Here is a 22,726-nt window from a genome sequence, read left to right as displayed (position 1 = left end):
CGTGGCTGAGACGAGCTGGTGCTGCCAGGCACCGTTGGCTGAACCTCGTGCCTGTTCCTGCGTCACTGTCTCCCCACTTGTCCGTGCCTGACCTGTTTTATGTCCAACTGACACAAGAAGAGATAGGAAATAAATGGGGGGCAAAGTGTTTTCTAAAAAGCCATTCTCTCACACTAATGTCTAACAGACGGACACATCTAATAGCTAATCAGTATTCACCCTCCCACCTGTTCAAACATTTCAAATGTCAACTAAGACCAGTCCCTCAGAATAGGGGCCCCTGACTCGTATGCTCCTTTAGGGCTGGTTTATTATATAACACAATGGGCTGTCTCATATGGACACAGATCATATTCGGAAATAGTTTGCCGTTTTATTTGCCCGGAGGACTTGATTTCATATGTTTTATTGATATAGAAACACTGTAATACTCACCCAAAAAAGTACAGTTATAATTTAGTTACCACAAGGTTGATGCAGATGTTCTTGAATAGAACATGTGAACTTGTTTTAGCCGTGGTAGATTTTCCTTGCTAGATACAGAGATCAACCATTTTTGCATTTGATCTTAGTTATTTGAAGTCAGCAAGAAACAGAGATTTGGACAGAGGGGTAGATCAGAAGAATGCGTTTGATTCACAGCTATTGCCAGTTCCACAAACAACCAATTGGTGTCCCCTCCTTTGTACCACAATTGTACTAAGTATCTGGGATGTTATTGTTCTACTGGTGCAAAACAAGTCATACATAGGTGCATCACCATTGATGTTTGTAAAACTGAATTATACAAATAGGATGTTCCCAAGATGATCCAAACAGTTAGGAAGATCTGTATTAATGTATTATTTTTTTCAGTACCAAGCTGGCAGCAGCAACAGTCTCTTCAGAAACCACATCTGTCGAGTCTCTAACAAGCTGTCCTTGATCGTGTTGAGGGACAAGTTTATATAGACACACATATGGCTAAACGTTCCAGCCTGCCTTTTGCCAGATACAGTTTCGCAGCAGAAATAATACCAGCCGTGTGTCTTTTTAAAGAACTCATTTTGCATATAGTTACCTGATCTCGAACTTGGTCTGTACGTGACGGAGGTTTCCACAGAGTTCCAGGCCTGTTGTATTAATGCTGCTGTTTCACTGTGGCTTCTTCTTGTTGCACCTTAACAGCGTTATATTTATGTGGTTCTCAGGTTCTTTATCACATTTCATAAGAGCCCAGAGAATGCTGCTAATGCTTTATTTTATGCGTGTGTGATTTCCCTAATAGTTTTTAATGGAAAATACTCCCTGGCCTATGCTAGCAATTCATTGGAATGACTTAATTTGAAGCGTCTAATGGTGATTTTAGAATTGTGTTTGTGAGCTGTACTGTCATCAGCTATGTTGCCTTGCACTACTCAGAATGATACGCAGAAAGCCTTTCCTAACTTCTACATTTTTTCATTTGAAATATAAGAAAGACATTTGACCTGTTCTGACTAAGAGTATTTGCAAAGGAATTTGCATGAATACAGTTTTATTCGAAAAAAGAATAAGGTTCCATACAGTTTATAGGCAAGTGTTTGATATAGATTTGTGGGTTTTCTTTGATTTCCTGTGCTAAATACACATCCATCACCGTCCAGTTTTTATGTCTTCAATGCCTCGGTAAAATTCAGAATATTGAAAGTATAAAAAGAACACCTGAAAACATTAACCTCACTAACACCCCCGAATGAAAGAAAGGCTCGCTAGGGACAGTTTAGCTAGTATTAGCATTGACGGATTTTTTTTAACTGTCTCAGATTAGACACATTATCCAAGTGTATGTTGTCAGGTTAAAAAGATAAACCGTTAAAAACAGTGATTATATGGGCGGCAACATCATGAGAATTCATAATGAGCCTCTCAGTGTATTTACTGTAAATGTTGTAACCGGATGTTTTTGGAGGACACGACAAGCACGTCTTTTAAAATGTGTAGTAGGGAAGTCTGGTCCAATTCCTTAATGTGAAGCTTAAAATCAGCCTGTTTATCACTGATGATGCGAGACGTAAGACATGATGAACTTCATTTCAAAAGGACTTACGCGTCACATTTTCCCCCCTCTCAGTCTCTCTGGGAAATTATCTTTATCAAAGTCTGGTGTTGCAACAGAAACTATTGACATTGGGGCTTTTACGTTTGTGACTATTTTACGGGACATGTTAACTTAGGGCAAATAAAATGGCTCAATATGTAAGGCAATGGAAGGTCTCATTGAAGTTAGATATTTTTTCTATTGTCTCTGAAGTGAAAAGTATTCCATGTGTCATTTGTGTCATGGTTTGAGGTAGTCACATATTATTAATAGTTCTTAATTAGTGCTAATTCGATTGAATGTGAGTGATGTCTTCATAGTTTTGTAGTAATTAATCGGTTGACAAATATACCTTCTTTCTCTTCAAACTATTGTTCAAGGAAACCCCATGCTCATTAAGGAAAAATACTTTTGAAATGTATGATTATAGTAGTACAGTAATAACAGTTTTGCAAACGGCTTTCTCAGTAATTTGAGGCCTGCTGTTGTGAGTGATTTAGCCTTTTGTTTGATCACATTCTGCTTATATTCGTCATGAAGGCCACGACCTCATTGTGTGGGATGTGAACAGTAGCACTGAGAATCTGCAGGTTTGTGACGTTAACTACAGGACAAGAGCAAACAAAAGTAAAAAAAAAAACTCAAACAGACTTTGACCTTTGACCATGCGGTCTGTACTTGTTTGCCTTGCTCAGTACTGAAGTTCTGGACAGCACAGAATATGTACCATACTGTCCAAAATTTGACCCCAGTCTTTGATCATTTACCGCTACGTATCGTTCATGTCTTTGTATGTATTGCAAAAGTTTCAGTGAACAATTTGGATGATGAGAGAATGACGTCAGGCCTCAAGTGTTGGAAGTCACTGTGTCAACAGTAGACCTGAGTCATCGTTACCCAGATGTTGTATCGACACATATTAAATATAAGGATTCATGGCGTCTGTCATTGATTGCAGAATTTACAGACGTGTAGGTACATTAACTCAATAACTGTTGCCTGAGCTTTTAGACTAGAACAATGCTCTTTGACATTTAAAAAATGAATTGTAAATAATTACAATTGGGATTAATACAGTTTACAAAACTGCACGGAATAAAGCATTACGAAAAATAGGTATGGCTGAAGCTACATGCTTTTCCTTAAAAAAAAAAAAAGCGTTTCTCTATAGCATTGAATCTTCACCACCAAACACACACAAATTCAAGGTTAGAGAGTTCATCATGCAACAAGTCTATTTATCTGCTTCATCAAGACTGTCACTGTGCGATTTGATCAGATTTGACCGAGGTGTGGAAACCTCAAATATCAACCGCACAGGATATGACTTGATCTGATTGGCTCATAGAAATATGTGACATCAGTCCTTCCCACTTCAAACGAGTTGGTAGAGCAGACAGAAGGAAGCCCAAAAAAACTAAAATCTTTCATGTGAACTTTTCTTTTTTTAGTTTTGGCAGTAAAGTTTATGTTTATGCAGGACCCCATGGGCCATAGTGGGAAGCTGATTGAAATATGATTTCAGGGCCTTTAAATATGCAAGGTGTGCTAGTGCTGCACATTTCCAATGGTGTGTGCAGTTAGGACATGGAATAATGAATCCTGAACAAAGAAAACCACACACCTGTATTGTATGTGATTCCTGTCCTTTCTCTCTCTGTCCCAGATATTCAAGATATTGAGCAACTATTAAGGATCATCTTCAGTGTATACATACAAGCCAAAAAGAATCAGTTCCTACTTGGACTATGGAACCAACTCAGTCAGAGATGAACATCTTACCCAACGGGAAAAGTCACGACCTCGAGGGTGACTTGGGAATGCCAATGAAGACATTGCCAGAACAAGATCAGTGAGTATTCTCCCTTTATTTTAAACACAGATGAATAACTGCATTTTGTCGCTTACATACAGTTATTAGAATTATAACACAGCATGTGTGTAGCACCTTTTATACCTTTTGTCTTTCTGTATTGGTATTTGAAACCAAATCCTAGATTATTTAAACAATTGTCGTTTAAATTAACACTTTGATGCATACCTTTGTCCTTGTGATAAGAGTTTCTAATTTAACAATGAGCTGGATAATAGACGTGGTGAGCAATATACAGTATGACTTACTTCCTATATAATCTTGACTTTTTTTAAATGCATGTTCATCTGGTTTTCTGCTTACCTCATCGGGTGGATCCTTATTCAGAAATGGCACTCAAACAGTCAGGTATGTCTGTGCAGATTTGTGCGAAGGTTTTTTAAACTGCATACTTGTTGCCATGCATAGATAATACAACACAAATAATCAAGTCTACAGCAGATGTGTGCATACTCTTAAGAGATAGATAGAGAGACCCTCAATTGACCGTCATAACTTTGCCCCGTAGATTTGATGATAATGATGGAGGACTGGAGAATGAGGAATTTTTGCCCAGTGCGGATGGAGAGAAACACATACGCTTCAAAGATGTAAGTCAAGTTTACAGACAAAGAACAACAGAATGCACATCATGCTTTTTAAAATTGGACATTTATTGTATGCTCTTGTTTCTTCTCCCCTCAGTTTGAAGGAAAGACGTCTTTCGGCATGTCCGTCTTCAACCTGGGTAATGCTATTATGGGCAGTGGAATCCTGGGACTAGCGTATGCCATGGCCAACACAGGCATACTCCTCTTCTTGTGAGTAAATATGCATGTTTATCAACTGGTGGCAGTTTACAGAATATAAATCTAGAACTTGCATACAGGCAAAGTCAGTTATGTTCATGTCTTCATTGCTTAATTGTTGTCAGTTTAGTACCATACTAAACTGATACAATACAACCCTTGGGTGGTTACTTTCATCTCTCGGGGAGAAATGTTCTGAACCTCCTCTGTTACATAAATATATTGAAGCAATACAGCCTAACTCTTGCAGTCTGAGTTGGAAACTCAGGATGGTTATTTTCCCATCCTGCTTTCTCATAAATATCACAAAAAATCAAACATTGATCTGCAGCTTGACAAAGATGAGTGGAACTGCTTTACTACGCCTCTGAAGGATGGAGTGTTAAAAGGTTTAACAGCGTTGTAGTACTTGAGATCGGTCAACAATCTAAACTTTCAGTCTCCCACAAAGAGGACTCTGGATTGAGAAATTCACCACTTCAATGCCTTTTGAGTATTTTATCAAGACATTTCTTTATCGTAGGAGTTCACACTGGTTCACACACTGGTCTGGTCTTGGTCTTGACGCGGTCTCGCCCCCTCAAAGTCTTGGACTTGTCTCAGCCTCGATACACTCTGGTCTTGCTGGGCGGTCATGACTACAACACTATTAGTCTAATTTAATGAAGGGTGACAAAATTATCAAACAATTTGTAAAAAGCATTCTTGAGTCCTGATTGAGCTTCCTGAGGGGTTACACTACAGGAGTGAGCTGCTTTGGTGGTGGGATTGAGGGCCTGAGTGGTTCTGGTTACAGGAGTGAATTACTATCTGCCATGACATCTTAGAACATATCATGTACCATGATATACATGGTAGTCATACCTTTTTTCAAGCTCCCATCACTGCTGCCACATACAGAAAGGCCACAGCCCAGAATAACCAAACCTGTCTTAAGTCAGTTTTTTTAATGCATTAGACAGCACGGATTTTTAAAGTCTGTTTAATCTCTGATGCGATTAAAGTGTGATTCCGAGAGGGCAAACAAAATAGCTTTCCAGGCACATGAGCCAAATTGTTTAAGTAATATTTAAAGATAAACACTCTTGGAGGATTCATTTCTCTATACAAGCAGTTCATTAAAAATCAAGCATTGTTACAAGCCTCCTAGTTGACTGCATTGTTATTTTGACACATGCTTCAGAGCACATCTGTTAAGAATATCTGCAATATATTTTGTCATTTTTTGTGTTTTTGATTTAAATCATTGTTCATAGATGTTTACTCCAGATGTTCGATCCTTGCAGCCTCACTGGCTCTTTGTGCTACCAACTTTATTTCTCTCATTGTGGCTCTCTGAGATTATAGCCAATAGTGTCAAGAGAACCCTTGATCCACCAGCAGAGATACAAATAGACATTCTCACTCCTCGTCAGCTTCTTTCCAGCGAGACACAGAAATAGAGCAGTCATGAAGGCGTCAGGATCCAGAGAAGGATATTTATTCATTGACACAAGGAATGTAATGTACTAAAAAGCAGAACAAATAAATGCTTGTTTTTGAGTTGAGGGAGGTTGGAAAGTCGCTCATGACTCTCCTGAGTCTGAGGACACGGCCTCCATCCCTCTGCCTCAGTGGTGTTCTCACGGCAGTTGTGGCTACAAGAAATGCAGAGTGTGCAGACATGTGGGGACAGGTCTGAGAAAGGTGATGAATTTGGGATCAACCTTTGACCCATAATGCTGACCTGACAAGCCCACTGACTTGACTCTGTAGGAGGACCACTGCAACTCGTAGAGCCAAAAGGCTTGTGGGAAATATTGCTTTCATCCATGTGTAGGACTGTTGAGTTACATCTATCGAGATCATTTATATTCTATTAAAAAAAGTATTGTTACAAGAATGCCTCGTATTGTTTCATGTTGAACTTTTGCCTCAACCTTTGGTAAAGTCTCACAATAATACTGTACAATTAACATTTTTAAGCAATGAAGACCATTTTTGAGCAATGAACCCCATCAGCTGTAAAATGTCATGCAAAGGCATAATGACGCGAAAAATCAGCCACTCAGTTCAATTTCCCAGACTTAATGTCAGATCAATCAATAAATTGTGTAAATAAGTTATGTCACAATGGCGGTAGTATCTAAGAACATGCGCAATACATTGTGACTGTTTGATTGTAATGTATATGGAAGTGGACAGTAAAATAAGGCCAGGGTTATAATCCCAGAAGGAATGTATCATTTGGTAAAATAAACAGTTGACATATATAAACCTTAAGACTGTTCCTTCTGTATTGTGTCACAGGTTTCTTCTGACTGCAGTAGCAGCCTTGTCATCTTACTCCATTCATCTGCTGCTGAAATCCTCTGGCATTGTGGGTAAGATTTCACATCTCTGCCTTTTGTAAATAAATATTTTAGCTATAAATTATAGTGTTCAGTTATGTCATCGAAGTTATATGTACTTGAAAATCCAACAGTTCTGCAACATCTGATACAGTTAAACTGGTTAAAAGTAGAACCCATGCTTGACTAGAAAAGTGAGCAGATTATAAATGAGAAGGGATTTTTGGTCTGTTTTCTTTTAACACTCACACTATAGCAGTACATTTGCTAATCACATTAAATACATGCCAGAATGATTAGAGGGATTTGGTTTCCATCTTAACTTCTCTTATACCATAGACTGTTTATAAGAAGGAAAATTAATGAATCAGTCTATTCTATAATCCAGAATGCAGTAAACGTTTTTTTTTTTGTGTGTTGCTCAGAGGAACGTATCAGCAAACATAACTGAGTGAATATTAATGTTTACAGGAATTCGAGGGTATGAAGAGCTGGGGTACAGGGCCTTTGGCTTTCCTGGAAAAATGGCTGCTGGAATAGCAATTACTCTGCAGAATATTGGAGGTGACTTAATGATTCATGTGTTCGTAAATATGTTGGTGGACGAGTTATAATGATATCCAAAGCAAAGAGCAGGAGAAGTGTTGATGAATAGCTGCTGGCTATCACAAAAGTTCCTCCCACACACTGAACATCATGTACGGCTGGTTGTTTCTCACCAAAGCTTTTTGGATACATTACAGGCATGATTAACATAATTTAAATTGGTTAAATTTAGAATTGCTTTAAGACTAAATGCAAGGGTTCATGGAATTGTTTTGGCCCTCAGTAGGTGCAATAATGTGTATTGAGATTGGCTCACTGAAGGCAATTACTCACCTTCCAGGGCCACGGCCAGGATTTTAAAAATACTGAGGTCAAATAATATATCAAAATATAGTGAAAAACGGCAATAAACCCAAGAGTAAAAACAGCTACATTCTGGAGAAGCTTCATAATGTTTGGTACTTTTGCTTGAAAATTGACTGAAACAGTATATTTATGTTCCCCAAGTGACAGTCTTACTGCTGTATTAAAGCAATACAATTCTGGCCTTCTTTGTCACACTAAACGTTGTCAGATGAAGATATACAGTGTAAAATGCCAGTAAATTACCACTATGTGTTAAGAAACCTCTCCGATGTTGCTCAAACACGAGTACATGGCCCCAGTGTCCTCAGTAGTAGCTACTGCTCTGTCACTTAGACAAACATAATGTGACATGGCTTAGCCATCTGTTTGTTCGGTATGCCAGCATATTTGCCATGAGTCCACACATTTTCACCTTTTCTCTGTCTCGTCTGTTCCAGCTATGTCCAGCTACCTGTACATTGTCAAATCTGAGTTACCGCTGGTCATCCAAGCATTCCTGAAGGTGGATCCCAGCTCTGAGTGAGTATTATCACCCAAGTGCTTTTCAACATCAACATCTCTGTGCTGCTGCCTGCTGTCCAGCTCAGACACTGTGTGCAAGGTCAAGGACCCTAGCAGAGTATGTGGGCAGTGAATATATTCAGTTTGCACCATTCATTGATTCAGTAGGTGTGGGGGTGTGATGAGAATGGCAGCCTGTAATTGGCTGTGCTGCAGGGGGCCCACGGTTGGGTACTATCTGTCCGTTATGTCTACACACAACATAAACCCTCAGTGCTGTAAGCTTGTGGAGGCAAGCTGTGTTTTCGTCAGAGTCAAGCCACAGACACAGACGCTCTGCATAAGGTCACCGCACACTGAAGTGGTTTCCAGCTGCCTGTACCAATCTAAAAACAAACCTTGTGCTCAAAAAGTATTCTACCGACTACAGCAGTTCCTTTTAAAACATCTCAGGTTTTAAAGATTAAAACATTTAGTTTTACAAATTGGAGCTAAACATCTAGACAATCCTCTAATGCCTCCAATGCAATAAATAATACTCAGCAGAGTGTCTTTTTCCATTTTTATGCCATGCTATTTAAAACATTCTAACGTCTAAGCCTTCTGAAGGGCACGCTACCTTTTATCATTGAGTAAGTTTAGAGTGGGATGAAGTGATACATATATCTATGTTTGTGTGTGTTCATTTCAGGGGCTTAGCTACAATCGAAAATGACGTATGAAGTATTGTGACTCATGATCTCACTGTGTCACACACACACACTCATGATCTCACTGTGTCACACACACACACACGCACACACACACACACACACACACACACACGAATGACAGCAGCAGGTGGTTTAACATGGGTGCTAAATTCCACGGTTGAGCATAAGGACAAGTCAGCTGAGGGCTGGCACCCAGCAACCGAGACACACTGTTCATTTCCACTTAGTGTGCCTCTTTCTGGTCAGATCCATGGCGTCAGGAGAACAGGTAGGGCTAGAGAGGGTCAAACAAAAGGATATTATATCTATTTGGAAGTAGAAGTAATTCACTCGGAGCTGTAGTCTTGAGACTAAGTCACACAAATTTGAAACTTGAGACTTGGACTTGCTGTGCTGTGAGACTTGACTCCATAAAGACTGTAGCCTGATTGATACTATATTTGTTATGCAGAAACAATATACTAATACCAATATTTGAGAGCTAAAATAAATTAGTAAATTATTATTATTATTAACTATGTATTGACCAATGCAAACACATAACACAATAGGATCCCCTACATTTGTTATTTTCAAATTTCAACCTAAATATGTGAGATATATTTTACAGTTTCAAAATAAAAAAAGAATAGGATAAAAATGAATTCTGTCTGTGATCACAGTTTTTTTGTTACTTATCATTCAACACATATTATTTCTGCAAATATTTCTTTTATAACTTTATATCACACACTAATATTATCGACACTGTAAAATCCTGACCAATAAAAATAATAATAATAATTGTGCTATCGGCCATTCTTAACCACTCAGCTTTAATGTTTAATCATTATGCATCACAAACACTCAGCTATGTATTAACACATCCTATAGAAAAATGTTCAAATGCAAAACTTGCGAGAGAACTTGAGATTTTCTGATGAAGACTAATGTCACCGTGACTTGGTCTCGTTTGACTTTAGATGAGACTTTCCCTAAACAGCTTTGGATTCAAATCACAGCAGATACATTTCATCCCACATGTGAAAGCTGATCGTCTCAAATGAACTGCTGGCCAAATGTCCTAAGAGGACTTGACCTGTGATTATGATGATTTAGGAGACAGCTACTAATGGATTTTCTATCACTGCCACGATTATATTTGTTTCTCTGAGAAACGGACAAGGAGCGTTTGTCTTTTCAATTCCTTTAAGTAAACTGGTGGTTTTCCACCTCTAGGACATACACATGTGTTAAGAAGGCACACATTCATGTTGTGTTTTTTTTTATAGGTTATATGAGGGTGTTGTGTTTTATGAACAGCATTCACAGGAAGTTGTTTAATGGGAGGAAGTGTGTGGGGCCCATATATAGCCAATGATGAAACAGCAGCATAGGCCCCGTAGCGGTTTGAAACATAGGTGCAAGCTACTGCAGAGAAGGACCCAGATGAGGACCCATGTCAGTCACAATGCGTCTGCATTTTTAACACATATTGCCACGTACGATAAAGACATTTACATTTTCTCACTATCCCTACTTGTATAGTTTTTGGAGGAGACTTCCACTTCATACTTTCTTGAGACCATATTCCACCCTCTCAATTAACCCGTCACAAGATTTAATAGGTTTTTTGTTTGCTATGTATGGGGTGAGTAATGTTTTTTGGGGGTTGGTATGAAAGAACTAAAAAGCCATAAGTGGAAATGATGTGATGGAATAAGCTGGTAATGTGTACCGACGTCTCCAGTGCTGTGTTGATGAGGCTCCACCATGTTTTCCTATTCTGAAACTGTGAACAGATGCATAAATCATCAGTTACATACAGACTACTCCAGTACTTCTGTCGAGAGCAACATAAGCAGACAGATTTTTTTCCAGAGTTTTGAGGCCAAGGACGTTCCCAGGAGGTTGTTGTTGTTGGTCAGACAAAATATGGCACATCAACCATTTAGACCAGTAGATTTTTATAGATTTTTTTAGAAAGTAGTATCAAAGTTTCACTTAATATGTAAAAGCATACATTTGGTCTCCGTCTCTCTGTGTGCTGTGTCTGTCTGTGCCAATGTTTGAAATATGGAGCTCTCCAAAGTAAACTATATTTCTCTCCTAACAGTCTGTGGTACTTGAATGGAAACTACCTGGTCATCATGGTCTCTGCCAGTATCATCCTGCCCCTGGCTTTAATGAAACAGCTTGGTGAGTACAACTAGTGGACACTGCAAGCAAGGGAAATATTTGTGGTTCTTTTCACCACAGGAACTTTTCCAGAGACATCTTTAGGAACTCCCCTGCATTTTGACCACTGGGGTCTAGTTCCAAAGGAAGCCCAACTCTGCTAAGAAAAATAAACATGACAAGAAAAGTAAACATGACAACAGAAAAATGATCAAAATGATCAAAGTCAAAATTATGAGAAACAAAGACTGCCAAGCTCATAATTTTTTGGTTTATCGTGGGTGCTTTATTTGATCCCCTATAGCTCTTTGTTTATTTATTCTTTTTGTGTTCGAAATGGGGTTCATAAAGTTCCAGTTAACAGACTGTAAGGTCAACGAAATATAATATTTATTTCTTTTTACACAAGCTTTTTTGTAAAGCTGAAGATCCTCAAGCTGAAGTTAATTAATTTGTAGTTTAGCTCTTTCCAAAGTACTTTGCATTTAAATGCAATATGCTTACGAAACACACATTATACATTTACTGAATTATAACACATTTTCTATCTTTAGATTTGTTCATTAAAGCTATGTTTTCTTTTGACGTTGAGCTTAGATGTGGTCATTTTGATGCAGCAGTTACCTAAAGGTCAAGCAATTAGTGTGTCTTAATCCAACCTCTGGCAGAGGAAACAGTCGGGGCCCAATTAGACATAAATTTCCCAGAGTTGATCCCTCTCGCTGAACTATTAATTAATATGAAATAAAAATACTCTTTCTGATCCCACAGTGCTGTGAGGTCATTCTATTGGGGATATTGTGGTGCAGAAGCCTCATTTATAGAACAGTAGCAAACCTTCTGACTCTAAGCTTTGTATAGTTATTGTGTAACTATTCCAGCGTACATTAGTCCCAAACAACATGAAAAGGGCAAATGGACCAGGAGCTCTAACATTAACTGTCTTTTTATGTACATTTTAAGGTTACCTCGGCTATACCAGTGGATTTTCTCTCAGCTGTATGGTGTTTTTTCTCTCCGCGGTAAGTGGATAGTGGCACATTATCACAGTGACTCTTCACAGGAAGACTCGATTTGTTCTGGCATGTCATCTTGACACACATGTTACTCACTTTCTTCCCACCCTCGTCTCTATTTTGGTGGTATGTTGCTCTGTCTGATAAGGCACATATAAGAGCTGCTTAATGCACATCAAAGGTCAAAAGTAAAATCTAAGTACTTGGCAGCTGAGTCACAGAAATCTGATGTTGGCAGTGACTGTTGAGGGCCCTCGTTTATTGCATCCCTTCGTGCTTACGTCTTTTCTTCGATTCTACCGGTTCTTTTCTTCATTTTTTTTTGCATCCCTCCGCAGGTTATCTATAAGAAGTTTCAGATCCCTTGCCCATTCGAAGAGTTCACAGCCAACGCCACCAGTGCCCTCCTCAGCCTGAATGTCTCAAGCCATGGCCATGAGTACAACAATGGTCTGGTTCATGCGGACGATGACGCCCACTGCGCCCCACGCATGATCAACATTAACTCCCAGGTAGGCAGCTGAGCCGAAAACACAGTCTGCTTATGTGGATTGCTTTCGAACAGTAAAGCCACAAACGTTCCCACACTTATTTTGAGAGTCACTTCTAATCATAGAAAGTCACGTGTTAATGTGTTCTTAACAGACAGCATACACCATCCCCATCTTGGCTTTCGCCTTTGTTTGCCACCCTGAGGTCCTCCCCATCTACACCGAGCTCCGCGAGTGAGTCACCGCTCGCCTGCATATATTTTACAACATGTCATTGCGTAATGGGGCATTCAAATAACTTTCAACAACTTTCTGATTTCAGTCCAAACCAGAAGAAGATGCAGAGGGTGTCCAACATCTCCATCTTGGTCATGTACACCATGTACTTTCTGGCTGCTCTCTTTGGCTACCTGACCTTTTATGGTGAGTTGTCACAGTTGTCCTACTTCCTTTGGCGTTTGTCTTTTACAATATCAATGGGAAAATAATGTTCAGGAAAAATCAGATAGTCAAGGCAGCGATACACAGTAAAACAAAAGGAGTGCCGCTTTGGTATAGCAGTTTAACTGCTTCTACATATATGTCCAAATTAAGGAATCAATTGAGGAATCAACAAGGTCCGAAATTATGCTGAGGGGATTCTGCTTGATACAGAATACTAAAATACAAATAAGAAAATGTTGCCATAATGCAGCTTTTTAAAATAATGCAACAAATGTAATACCAAAATGCAATGGCAGCAATTAGATTGAATACTTTTTTCAGTAGAGAAAGTCACCTTGGTTTTTAAAATACATGTTTTAATCTGTTTTTTTTATCTGCATGCTGTTTAGTCATACATATGCGATATTGATGGTTAGTGTTTTTCCTGTGTTGAAGAAAAGCAGCCTGGTACAGTATTCTCATCCTCCACGTAGAGCACAAGCTCCATCTTGTGGGGATGAGCGAGAGCGTGTGGCTCTCCAGTCCTAGATTAGATTATTACTCAGTGAAGTTCACACGAGACTTGATCAAGAAAGTACATTTGTCGATATATATATATTTATATATATATATATATTTTCTAATATTTCTTTAGGCAATGTGGAGCCTGAGCTGCTGCACACATACAGCCGGATTGATCCGTACGACACTTTGATCCTGTGTGTGAGAGTTGCCGTCCTCACGGCTGTGACGCTGACTGTCCCTATTGTGTTGTTCCCTGTAAGTTTGTTGTTGATTTGTTCCCCGCGTCTCTCAATAAATATGATCTTGTGGTATTATTTTGTCATTGAATCCTCTGTCTGTTTCTGTCCACAGGTACGTAGAGCCATCCAGTGTATGGTATTCCCCACAAAGTCTTTCAACTGGTTCCGTCACACTGCCATTGCTGTCATTCTGCTCACCATCATCAATTTGCTGGTGATATTTGCTCCCAACATTCTGGGCATCTTCGGCATCATTGGTTAGTACAGCAATGCACAAAAAAATGAAATTGTATCAAAAGTATCCTAGAAAAACATAGAAACATTGTCACCATGACAGACAGACAAGTAGCAAACATAAAAAAAAACATTAGAAAAAACATTTAATATATCTTACAGGTCTTATTTATTCACCATGTTCTACATATGATAAGTATTATGGGTTACTTATTCTGTCTCTGTGTACCACCCTCATGTTTGACATGGCAGTGTTTCAAGCTTTCAAGTTCCTGAAAACAACATTAGAGCAAAAAAGAAAAAGAAGAAAAAAAACGTGAACAGTGCACGTGTCTGCATGGACAAACCAAGTCAATATTATTGTCATGCTTTGTCCTCATGTTTCAAGGGTTAGAGGTCAAAGTAAAAAAAGAAGAAGTCAAAAGAGCATCTTCAAAGCCACAGATTCTGCTTCGATAAATAAGTGCATGCAGATGACGTAATATATGGACTGTTTGCAACAGCTTTTGGATAAAGTTAGGGCTCACAATCCTGTCTGTGTCAATTTTAAGAATAGAGCAGAATAAAATCATTAATATAAATTTCTGAATGAAAATAGAATTTGCAAAGCAAGCCTTCCGGAGCGTTCTTGATTTAGTTTTTACTCAAAGGGGAATGCATAGAGCAGGTCTTTGTGTTGTCTCCCTCACTTTCTGTCACCACTGTATCACTCTATCTCTCACTATAAACTATAATTAACATGCTCTGTGTTGTCTTCACAACACAATGGGTAATTATGGGTAATTAACTAAATAATTACTAAATAACTAAATAAAAGTTATGAAAAGAAAGAAAGAAAAAAGATGCAGAAACAAATAAATAATTTAACAGGATGGCAACACATGTTGCCCACTAATGGGGAAGTAAAAAAAAGAAAAAGAAAAGAGGAATACAAAAACAGCAACAAATGATCCATCAAGCACCCTGACAAATATTATTATTTCAACACAACTTGGTAGGATTGCTAAGATGTTTAATTAACTAATACTCATCCCGTTGATCTCTATAAACTATCTTTGAAATGGTCAGATGATGACTAACACATCTAAGACCTCACCATTATAATCCTAGAGATCAATATACTTGAGTGTGAGGTTCAACTGAAATGGATAATTCATTAATTTGATATCACCATGATTGAGACAAGAACGTTTTTAATATTAGAAATATATTTGGACTGATAGCTACCATTGCCACACTGTTGAATACAAATACATACTGATTATAATTAGACTTTCAAATGTTTTGTCTCCATGTCACTGCAGTGCTATTTGCTTTGTGTTTCACCGGCTCTTCCTCGTTCTCTTTTCAGGTGCAACGTCTGCTCCCTGCCTCATTTTCATCTTTCCTGCTGTCTTTTACATCCGCATTGTTCCCAAAGAAGATGAACCCATGAACTCTGTTCCTAAGATACTGGTGAGGCCTTAAAATCTTTCCCCTTTCAGTTAATCATTATGCTTATTTGGGGATTATCCCGCGTGATATAGGCTATTGTCGTGGAATAGAGTTATTAATAATTAAGCATCAATGTGCTCTTTTCCCCTGGTTCTTAGGCGGCCTGTTTTGCAGCTTTGGGTGTCTCTTTCATGGTAATGAGTCTTAGCTTCATACTAATCGACTGGACTTCAGGGAACAACCATGCCGCTGGAGGCCACTAGATGCTGTTTCGTGTTAGTGAGCTCTGGAAAGGGGGGAAATAACTGGCCAAGGTAAAGGGAGCACTGTCCCTTCAGTGGGATCATACAGGGCTGCACAGCACAGAGCAGCAGGGATGTGTAACAAAACATACACTATAGTATGTCGGATGGAATCAAGCTGTAATTGATCGAGTTAAACTAGCTTTTTGTGAACAAAATTCTTGCATAACGACATAATTAATTCAACATAGTGCAATAGTAATGCAATTTGTATGATTAATCAGGACTAAACAGGGTATTTTCTATTACCATCTGTTACCAACTGCAGCTGGTACTGTACAGAAAAAGAGGGCACGGTCGTCTGTTAGGCTGAAGATGGGAATGCATCAAGATATACATGATGAATAACTTGTTATTTTGTTCACACATTACAATTATTTTCCACAAGACACACGAAAGAGAATAGTCAGATGACCCCATTCTGACCAGCTGCTCTCTGAACTGTTCACTGTGATGTAATATAAAACCAAAAAAAGAGGTTTAAGGCCTAAGAGTGCAGGTGGCATTTCATTTCATGATATGTAGGGTTGTTATGTAATGCATCATACTAAACTTTTGTTCCAGATCAGCTAATCCTTTTCAGAAACCCTAGTGCCTTATAGCATTTGGAACAGCACACAAGCACACAGCAAAAACAGGATTGTATATTTATTTAGCTACTATATCTGTTTTTAATTTCAAATGGACTATATTTAACTACTGATAAAGGCAATGACCCAAATGTATCGTATGGTATCAGTTTTAGTTTTTAGCTTACAGTATATAAATGATGGAAGAGTTACAACTGAAGATATTTTGATTTTTTTATTAAAATACAAAGACCATGATCTTAGCATTAAATACTTCCCCTTGCAGAACGTTTAGCTCACATATGCCAAACGGTCACCTTGAATATAAACCAAGTACAGCTCAAGATTTAAACTGACAGTTTAAATGCGAGTCTGGCTCTTAAATCTCTTGAATTCTTGATCCCCCCCCTTTACATTTCTCATTTAAGTTTTTATAAATTCATAAATAAAAAAATGTCCACACTGAATAAGCAAGATTCAAACTTAAATGAAAAGAATAATAGTGTAGTGAAAATACACGTATTCACATTCTTGCAGTTAGATTAGAAGATTGATACCGCATTAGGTTTAGATTAAGGTTAAACGCCTCCCAGACTCTAAAGCTCACTATCTAACACTTAATAACTGGAAGTCACCTACCTCTAGTGAAATATGGTTTCCAACCATGCAGGTAGTTTGGGTTGTACTTGCTCAGGTCTTGAGTTACACTATAAGTACAAAAGTATGTGGACACCGAAGCAATGCACATATCTTAAACCTTATGCAAAGAGAACAAAAAATAAAAAACTTGACTAGACACCACTTTGGGTCAGTTAGTTTTTTGTTTTTTTTCATGATTTGGCTCAAACAATGTTCATCCAGACCACATGAGTTGTAAAGATGAAGCCGCTGGTGGGAGTTAATTTTTTTAATTTGAAGATGTATTATGCTTTTGTGATTCTGTTGTAACATCTTACTGGTTTGTAGTATTTTGATCTGCTTTCCCCCTATTTGACTATTTAGACCTGCCGTCAATGTTTTGCATGTTGCTATTTCCAGTCCGTCCTGTAGTTGGTATTGTGAACACAGAGATTAAGCTTCTGACACATGTCATGCATAGATGTTATTGTGAAACAGTGCATGACGTGTATTGAAATCCTATTCTGTGCTTTGGTTAATATTAGTATTATGAAACCCTTTTTAAAAGATGCTACATGAAATAATGTTTCAAACATTACTGTTGTGATGATCTGTCAGTGATGTCAGTGATGACACATTCATGGATACTTTCAGTAATTCTTCAGGTGATTTTTGAGACTCACAATAGCACAATAACATGCATATAAGTTATATATAAGTTCTTTCTTTTTTTACAAATTAAATTTCATTATATACAAATAACAAATTAAAAAACTGCACAGAAAGTTTCAACTTTGAATAAATACTCAGAGAAATGTTACAACAAATATTTGCTGCTCTTATCCAAAGGTGGTCTTATATTGTATCGCAAATCTCAGGCTTCATAAAAGTCCTGCGTAAATCATTACTTCTCCAGATGTATTTATATAGTAACTATTCCTTTAGCCGTACTGATTTTTTTAAATTATGAATAACAGCCTAGGAAATACTTATGCACATATCAACCTCCGTCCCTTGCTTTTCCACATGTATTTAAGGTGGTTGTAGTGGTGTAAATGAAAGTTTAGTTTTGTCATGTTTAGTGAACAGAGTTTTTCTTCACTTTAAAATATCATGCCAAAACAAAAACTGACTACCTAATGCTTTGAAATGCCTTTAACTTTTAAAAAGGTACCACCGTTTTAATACCAGATGCAGTATATTAAATATGGATTTTTATGTACCTAAACAAATCTGTGTGATATTTTATTGTAGCCGTTGTTCAAGACAGACTGATGGAAATGATACGACTATGATATAATATAATATGGTATATTAATTTTGGTGAATAAGACGTGGCTTTATATAAATAATGTATATAAATGTAAACCTTTTATATTTGTGATGCATATTTACAATAGTTTGTAAAGTGTAAATAGCAGGGACAGTTTTAGTTTGCCAATAAAATAATTGTAGAGGTTTTTACATTGTGTCTGTTGTCATCATTTCCCCTTCACTGAAACTAATTCATATTTAAAAAGCAAATTTTTCTGCTTATTGTATATAAACGCAAATGAAAAAATCAGCCTAACTTCAATCATTTAATCTTTGTGTCTGTTTGCTATTTATTTGTATGCAACTTACTTGTAAAAATTGAATTGACATTTCCACATTAGATCCCAGTAGGAATATACCATCTTCATCCCCAAACATATTTGCATAGTAGGTTTTAAAGTGTATCTACCTGGTCAGTATCAATCTGTCAAGTCTAAGCTGTGTTTCCACAAAAAAACACTACTTTAGGTCATCAGGATCCCTCATTGCTGCTGACCTTGTTATGTCAACATTCATAGAGTTTTTACTGTAACACATCAACACTAATCCTTTAAAGTTGCATTTGGTCAAAATAGCAGAACAAAACATGTGCTTGTGTGTTTCTCACACTCCAGATACATTTCCTGCTACATTTAAGCACCTGTATGGTAACACATGTAACAGAAGGGACTTCTCGGAGGAGGAAGAACACGGCAATGACACACAAGAAGTGAATGAGCAATAACACATTGGGAATTAGGAATTGGGAATTGGAATTGGGAATAACAAATATTATCAGCATTGTCCAGACCAAGAATATATTACGATTTAAAGAATTAAACTAAATTAACTTGTGGCTGAATGAATTGGAACGATGGAAGACATTTCTGATGAAACAGTTTATTATTTTACTACCCTTCTTTTTTTCAGTTATATTTTGATATTAACTGTTTGGTCTGTTTTTCCTGTTTTGTTTTGGGAAACAGTTTGAGCTGCATTTCTTGCTATACCAATATACATTATGTATTATTATTATTATTATATATATATATATATATATATATATATATATATATATATATATATATATATATATTATTCATTATCATTTTCACTTCAAGGCTTTCCAGAACATTTGGCCCAGTCTGCCACAAGATAAAATGTCTATTTATGACCATATGGCGGCGCTGTCAACCAACTCTTCGATCAGCTTGACTAGGTGGTAGGCTATTTCATTAACATGTGACACAAATACCTTTCAGCCACATTCACAGCTCGTCCTGCATCCTCATGGACAAACCTGCTCCTGCGCAGTGGAGTCAGTTACTGAGCGCAGCTCAGACCGAGGCATGCGCTTAGTTCTTTTCGTCGTCCATGTGGAGATGCAGAGGAGTGAAGTTGGCACAGCGCCCACTGCAGTCCACGCGCCACACTGCTGAAATCACCCCCTCCCCCTCCCCCGAGGAGCTCACCTGTTTTAATTGGACTATCGCGACAAGTTGGGCAAGTGACGTCGATGCGACTGGTCGACCAATTTCAATCGTCAGAGAGATATCCGAGGGCGATAACTGAGGAGCGCCGAAAAAGCACTGCAGTAGTCGCGCGAACCAAGAGACGAGCTGCTCTCTCCAGGCCGGTAAGACAAGTGCTGCAGTCCGCAGCGGAGCAGCGAGCACAGGCATCCTGTGAATGGTTGCGGGACAGCGGGCTGTGAGCGGGTGCGGCACGGCCAAGTGGTGGTTAAAATCATTTCGGTGCATCTGCTTCATCTTTGATCTCCTACTTAAACAGGAGGCGGGCTCTTTGACTTGACGCGCGGATAAAAACTCTGGACTGAAGGCAGTACTGGACGCAGGAGCTTCTACCGGCTGCTACCCTGAGGCCATCAACACTGAAGCCTTTTCTGTGCGCGAGTGGTCGGTGCGCCCCTGCGTTTGGAGCCATGGGCTGCACGGTGAGCGCCGAGGATAAGGCTGCAGCGGAGAGGTCAAAGATGATTGACAAAAACCTCCGAGAGGACGGAGAGAAGGCAGCCAGAGAGGTGAAACTGCTTCTGTTAGGTAGGTCGCAGCCAGTGGCTCATATTATTAAGTAACTCAAAGGAATGCTTGTTGCTGCCAATAAGAGACATCTCCACAGTTTTAGAGTAAAAGCCAGTAAATCCATTTGAAGAACAACTGATTAAATATTAAAACACAATCTGATGAGCAACCAAGCAGCTGACTATTATGCTTTTGTGAAAATATTCTAAAACGGAAACATTAAACTGTACTTTCAAGTAGAAATTAAGTTTAGACTTGACCAAGCATCAGCTCTAACAGGGCCACGAAAGGGGCCCGTGCAGATCAGCACCGAAAAGAGGCCATTTTCAATGCTCATATCTTCCTGTAGTCCAAACTCTGCATGCAATTGTGTTATTAATTAGCCCAAGTGTCCATATACTTGGAAATAAGTCAGATATCATCATGTCAACATGCTGCACAGCTTCTCAGAGGTTTGTCCCCTGACAACAGTAGGGGGAAAGCAGTGTTTTATTAAATATATTCTGGAGCTGGAAAAACACGGTCCCTTCTCCTGCATTTCACTCTTCTTTTATGTCCACACACAAATGAAAAACGCACACCCTCCCACTCACTATCACATTCTGTCTTTACCTCTTATCCTGTGTGTGTGTGTGTGTGTGTGTGTGTGTGTGTGTGTGTGTGTCGAGCTGCTAATGGAGGAAAGGGTCCAGATAGGTGCTGCATCATTGCTAGTTGCTTTGGCTGTAATGTAATCGTACTCTCATTGATTATCCGCCTTCAACCAAACTGTGTGTGAGCGAAGATCTTCATAAAAGCTGATGGGAGGTCACGTTTACTATTTCAAGACAGAAAGCTCCTTGTATAGTTTTTTTTCCCACCACATGCTCTCTCTAGATGCAAATGTATTTATTAATGTTCTAAGGCATCTGTTAGTTAAACCTGTCTTCCCCCTTTTCACTCCACTGTAAGTTGATGAATAGTTTCACCCTGTAGAATTTCTCATGGCAGCCACCCTCAATCTGCTCTTCTTCACACACCAACACACACCTTTTTTTAAAGGTGCAACATACAGGATTCATATGCATTAATAGAGCAGCACACAACTCTTTGCCATTTTAAGATAAAGCGGACTGGAGCTTCTCCTCGCTTTGTTGACGTAGCCGGGCTGGCCATGTGTGCTTTTAGTGCATGTATGGGTAGCCCACAGCCGCTGCTCTGCACTGCTTTCATACAGCTGATAACATCGCCCCAACAGACGGCGCCGTCTGGAGGCGTAGCACCCACCTTTCAGGTTCCCCTCAGGTAAACGCTGTTGGATCTGTCAGCACTTTTGTACAATGTTTGTGCTGTTCGCACAGTTAGCCGCGAGCCGCCGGCTCAGCGGTCACTATGTTCAGGGCCAGAGGCAATAGAAATGCTCCCATTCTCGTATGAAGCGTGTTTTGAATGAGCTGTTTATCTTTGAAATCTTGTGTTTAATGCATCATGTTGGCGTTAAGTGACATTTTAAGATTAGCTGACAGTTGACTGGCAAGCGCTGTGAGTGAACAGAGAAAAAGAACTGGCAACTCATCAACAGAAAAACATTTATTTAAAAAGAAACCCACAAAGATTCCTTTGTGGCTTTCTTCAGGTTTCCTCCTGCAGTCCAATGACGTGCAGATTAGGTTAATTGGGCAACTCTAAATTTCTTAGTATTTTTACAATATCTTGGAGCATGCTTTTTAACAATGTAAATATTTGAGGTGTCCAGAATAATACAGATTTTGACTAAATGTGGGCGGTAGTGTGGGGAACAGTTTTTTGGGCAAGGTGGAGTTGCTTCCTGGCGCTCTGGCGTTACGTTTTACTTTAAAGTGTAAACAGACATTTCAGCTTTCTTCCCGAGCATTTCTTCCTGTTTTGGTTGACGCGCTTGCTTTTTTGATGTAAACAGAGTCTTAATTTTCATGCAAGATCTTATGGTGGCAGCAGAACACAACAGCATAGTGAAAACGAGGCTTAAAGGGGAAACGATCAAAACACAGATGGTGTCATTATTAATTTACTTCATAAGGATAAGTTAAAGCGAAAACCTTGTCTATCGCCACTTTACGGTTGAGCTATGGACATGATTTGTGTGGTGTATTTGTCTCTTTTCTGTTTTGAGAAAAGACCAACTTGTTCTGGCAAAGGGGAGATGAGTCACTTTATGGTAGCCACTGAAGCAAGAAAGATGCTTTTAA

At 38.7% G+C, this 22,726-nt stretch overlaps 2 protein-coding genes across 2 annotated transcripts in view; both read left to right on the top strand.

The window, feature by feature from the left end:
• Nucleotides 1–3,807: 3,807 nt before the first annotated feature.
• On the top strand, nt 3,808–16,183 carry slc38a3b (solute carrier family 38 member 3b; the record flags this gene model as incomplete). Its single annotated transcript, XM_079217970.1, has 16 exons — nt 3,808–3,911; nt 4,260–4,280; nt 4,441–4,522; nt 4,617–4,732; nt 7,010–7,083; nt 7,522–7,614; nt 8,400–8,481; nt 11,272–11,354; nt 12,297–12,355; nt 12,688–12,861; nt 12,995–13,074; nt 13,163–13,263; nt 13,919–14,043; nt 14,140–14,284; nt 15,613–15,716; nt 15,854–16,183. The coding sequence occupies 16 exons, from the start codon at nt 3,808–3,810 to the stop codon at nt 15,956–15,958; spliced, it is 1,548 nt and encodes a 515-aa protein (XP_079074096.1). The 3' UTR covers nt 15,959–16,183.
• A 4,236-nt stretch (nt 16,184–20,419) lies between these two features.
• Nucleotides 20,420–22,726, top strand: part of LOC306736437 (guanine nucleotide-binding protein G(i) subunit alpha-2) — a gene marked incomplete at both ends in the record, with an annotated part of 34,281 nt that continues 31,974 nt past the window's right edge. The window contains one exon of the mRNA XM_079218072.1: nt 20,420–20,537. Coding sequence (XP_079074198.1) covers nt 20,420–20,537 — 118 coding nt within the window. The remainder of the gene's footprint in view (nt 20,538–22,726) is intronic.

The sequence above is a fragment of the Taurulus bubalis genome (genome assembly GCF_910589615.1).
Source record: "Taurulus bubalis genome assembly, chromosome: 5".
Taxonomy (NCBI): Eukaryota; Metazoa; Chordata; class Actinopteri; order Perciformes; family Cottidae; genus Taurulus; species Taurulus bubalis.
The sequence above is the reverse complement of the archived record's forward strand: the minus strand, read 5'-3'. Positions and strand labels throughout refer to the sequence as shown.